Source organism: Eurypyga helias, unplaced genomic scaffold (assembly GCF_000690775.1).
Source record: "Eurypyga helias isolate BGI_N326 unplaced genomic scaffold, ASM69077v1 scaffold36964, whole genome shotgun sequence".
Classification (NCBI taxonomy): Eukaryota; Metazoa; Chordata; class Aves; order Eurypygiformes; family Eurypygidae; genus Eurypyga; species Eurypyga helias.
In genome coordinates this window covers 22055-26582 of record NW_010248760.1, presented here as the reverse complement: position 1 = coordinate 26582, position 4528 = coordinate 22055, and the positions used below count along the sequence as shown (strand labels likewise).

Genomic DNA, 4528 nt, shown 5'->3' with positions numbered 1-4528 from the left:
ATTCTTGTGTGTTCTGTATTTGAGGTCCAATTACATTCAGGATATGGTTTAAGGTTTATTTTGGTGTGGTGGGGTTTTTTTTGGGGGGGGGCGGGGTGGGGTGTGAGGGTTATAATTTTTTTCGCATGTTAGCAAAGATCATAAGAGAAGTGTGTTCCAACCCACACACATGTATATATCTCCTGAAGCAGGTTCAGCAAATGGAGAACAGTTTCTGCCATGGAAACGGAAAATTACTATACTAGTAGTATGGCTACGTCCAGCAGAAGGATCAGCATTACTTTAACTAGGGGCATCAAAATCAAAAGACCTTTGAGAGGTCTGTATTCAGAGGGTAAAGAAAAATTCCTTCTCCTTGTTTATTTATTGAATGCCATTGGATCCTACATACTAGCCAAAATCCAGACAGCCCGGTGATAATGAATTACTGAATTCCAGCACCGGCAGAGACTAGAAATTTCCTTTAGCTAAGCTCAAGTTTTGAGTTTAACTTTATTCCCCAGGACATTCACTACATTTTGAGCAGGAAATAAATATCCTGAAACTATTTGCTAAGTGTTCAGCTTTGAAAGAGAATATTTGTTCTGAATGCCTCAAGATTAGGGCTCAGTAAAATACTTGTCAGAGGACCTTGGCCCTTTCCCTTGTGCTGTGCCCATCACCGCTCAGTCCAGGAGGCTGTGGGGTAGCGTTCCAGGAGCACGTTCCTCATCTGGGCTGTGTGGATCTTGTCTCTGGTCTCCACAGTGCAGGTGACCTGGGAAAAGAATTAGGAACATTCCTGACGGAATGGCAGCGATCTCAGACAAAGGCATTTCCAGCTCAATCCTAAAATACACTCGTAAAAGCAAAGTGATCGGTTCAATGTAAAAACTGGGGAGCACGCATCCCCTATCTCTGCAGGTAAAACGGACACTGCAGACTGCTGGGGCTCTTCCAGCCCTTCTGCACCACCTTAAAGCCTTCCAACAGCCCTACTTTATTGCCTTCAAAATTTGAAGAAGACGGACTGAACCTCTGCTGGGTCCCGGGCAAAATACTTGTCCGCTCTTGGCCCCCTCAGTGTCATCCGTTAGCAGCTTCTCTTTTCCGTTCCCTGGGGTATGTATGTGGTGCTGCTGCCACCTCACCCATCTCTGAGTCTTACCACATTTCCATATTTCGGGGCAGTGTTTGTTCCATCCTTCAGGCTTTTTATATTCTCCTCCTCCTCCCTCTCACGGCGCTATCCCCCAGTCCTTTATGGTCTCTGCAGTATTCTGGCTCCTTTCACCTAATCATGCACCTTCTTGTTTCACTCTGATTTTTTGTTTGCTCATTGCATCACTTCTGGTTTTCTGGGATGCCTGTTCTGCTGCTAAATCAAACTCAACTCAGACAAACCTAATCTTGATAGTTTTCTTTTTGTTCTTCACTTGTCTCTACAAGTATTACTGGCAATCCTGTCACGCAGCCACTGAAGATGGTAACATCAACGCCATTTTTTCTGTCCTTCTTTGATCCCTCATCTCTACGTATTCACATCACTACTGCAGCATCTGAAAATTTGGGCGGTACCACTGGCTCTGCACCCATGCAAAGGTGCAGAAGGGAAATGATGCTTCACAATCTTAGACTACTGGTAACTTCCATCACCTCTGACCCTGCTGGAATTATCACTGAAGTTGAAAGTGCCACGTGGAAAAAAAGACCTCACAGAAACATGGAAATCTAGCGAGGAAAGGATCCTAGATGAGTCACTGTGCAACAACAGAGTTTATTGTAACCGGCAGATCTACAGGGGATAGAGAAAAGGCTGATCTCAGTAGCCTTAAGGTGGACTGCTAGAGACAGATGGCCTGCATAACGCTCCTATCAGAACTGCACCCTTCACAGAAAACCACAAGGCAGAAAATCAAATCGTCTCCACCCAAATATGTTTATGAGGAAATTTCTAAATAAGAACTTTGTGAATTCTTCTTTCCTGGAATGACCTTAAAAGAACCATGAACCTTTAGCAAACCTGTTGAATGAGAAAATAAAGCACTAACTCCAGGTGATTCCAAACAGCCATGAACTCACTTAATCAGAAAACTGGCTATAGCTTCTTAAATGTCCATTTTGAAATAATCCATATTTCTGATCTGTTTCTGTAATTATTCTCCTCTCATCCTGAACATAGTTCTATTCTTGTTTGGTTCTTTGGAACACAAATTAGATATCAATTCCCTTCTCCTCTGAAAAAGTGGGATTTAGTCTCAATGGAAGGACAGTCATAGAGGACAATCATGAGGGAAGAGAAGAAAACACAGAGATTGGGAAAAGTACCTAAAGGATATCTAGGCACCAAAGTCACAGATATTCATTATCCTTTCCCTGATTCACATAAAATCCCTAAAGCTTTGCAGCCGTATCTTCAAGAGCACACACTCATCTCTCTTGGAACCTGTAATTAAAAAAAGCAACCTTTTCCCCCTTCTGCAGCAGTCCTGAGCAAATCAATTGCTGCATTTGGATCCAGGCTGGACTGATTCCAGCCTAAGGGTTTAGTTAGTCTGTTAGGTTTTTTATAGCAGGCCTACAAGCCGTGGAACACAGAGGAGTCTTCACTGAATATTGGTATCTTGTGTGTTTTATTTAATAATTAGAGATAATTGAGGGAGCAAGACAAAGGCTGACAAAAAGATAAAGGAAAAAAATCGATCACAAGTTATTACTCTGTGAAACACCAAAATCCACAAACATAAATAAAAATATTCACTGGAATTCTGTCCACAAAAGTAAGGAAATATGCAAAGTCCTGTGCTGAACAATTTAGGCAATAGGGTGGGTACCTCTGCTCCCCTTCAACTACGAGTCTCACGTGTGGACACTTATCCTTTACAGTCGTATTTTCCAAGATATTACAAATACGTTTGGCATGCCTCTCAACTCCCTGATGCCTGGTATCTGTAGGCTGTGCGTGCAAATAAAGTCATTGGGTGGCCATGCTGAGCCAGTACTAGAGAGCAGAGGAGATGTGAGCAGTAGTATTGCTCAGCCAAAAGATTTCAGTGATTTGTGCTTTTCCAGGCTCCATGTAAAAATAGATCGTAACCAGGTAGTGCAATCCTCTATGTCCCTGACTCATCCATTGAAACTCTGTATCCCGCTTCTTTAATCCTAGAAACCATATTCACCTTATTCTAAATTGTTGGCCTTGGAGGATTTACATAACTTAATATATGTGACACACCATGCTCATATGTTTAGGTTTGTTTAGACAAAAATCACTGGAGTTAGAAATGAAAACTTTATTTACATAAACTGGTTTCAGCTCTATAAATAAAGCAAGGCTTTTCATTTCTATTAAAAAAAGCTCAACAACTGGGCAATTTTCTGAACTATTCAGTAAACACCCAATGTAGGTTGCTGCACATTGCAGGCTATTTGACAACAGCACTTCAGTTTATGGTTTGGGGATCAGCTGCCAGAGTGTCCCCAAGGTCAGTGCAATGCAATGCTTGAGAGGGAGCGCAACAGCTCCCACGACTGTCATGTGGTTGTGCAACCTGAGCCCTTATCTTTTGGCATACTCTTGCATTCAGGTCGGTGAGCACAAGCACAAACAAGTTAGTGTCTCATTACCTAAGGCAGGTAATAATCCAACAGGTCTACACGTAGCCTCCCCAGACTCAGGCTCTCATTTCTACAACTGGGGCAGGTTATTCTGTACCAGGTCAGCCTGCTGTGGAATGGCATTACAGAAAACGACCAAATTACTTTAGAGAGCCTCAGAAGAAATGCACTGTCCAACTTCCCGCTCCGAACATCTCTGTTTTGCAGATGGGGAATGGAAGCATGGAAACTGCACCTTGCTCAGGTCACACAGGAAATGCTTTAGGAATGATAGTGGCCTTTTCACAGCTGGACAGCTGCATGCTCTTCTATAATCTCTTTACAGCATAATAACATGGAATATGTTGGCAACTGGGGACTCTAATCCAAAATATTCTCCTCTGTCCTTTTATAAAATGCAAGTTGGCCCAAAGGAATTTTCTCAGATTGACCAGAGCATATAATAATTTAATGAGTTCTGGTCTGAGGCGAATAAACTGTATGGAAAAAACAGGTATTACACCACACAGAATGAGCCAGGAAACCGAGCACCTCTGGGACAATGCGTAATGTCATTGTGAAAACAAAAAAAAAGAAAGCAATGTTTGATTAACGAATTGGTATTTTCTTGCACATTCAGAGGGAAAAGTAATGTGATGGATGTTCTTCTAAAAACTGGTCTCTTCTGAGTTATTTAAAACCACAGCAGAGTTTAGCTCCTGAGAGGTTTGAAGTGACCAGATCAGGCGAACCTCTGGGACAATGCGTAATGTCATTGTGAAAACAAAAAAAAAGAAAGCAATGTTTGATTAACGAATTGGTATTTTCTTGCACATTCAGAGGGAAAAGTAATGTGATGGATGTTCTTCTAAAAACTGGTCTCTTCTGAGTTATTTAAAACCACAGCAGAGTTTAGCTCCTGAGAGGTTTGAAGTGACCAGATCAGGCGACC

At 42.1% G+C, this 4528-nt stretch overlaps 1 protein-coding gene across 1 annotated transcript in view; it reads right to left on the bottom strand.

Annotated features, from left to right (window-relative positions):
• Nucleotides 1–460: 460 nt before the first annotated feature.
• Nucleotides 461–4528, bottom strand: part of SRR (serine racemase) — a 25894-nt gene continuing 21826 nt past the window's right edge. Inside the window, exon 11 of the mRNA XM_010151170.1 lies at nt 461–757. Within this exon, the coding sequence (XP_010149472.1) occupies nt 659–757 (99 nt within the window). The 3' untranslated portion in view covers nt 461–658. The remainder of the gene's footprint in view (nt 758–4528) is intronic.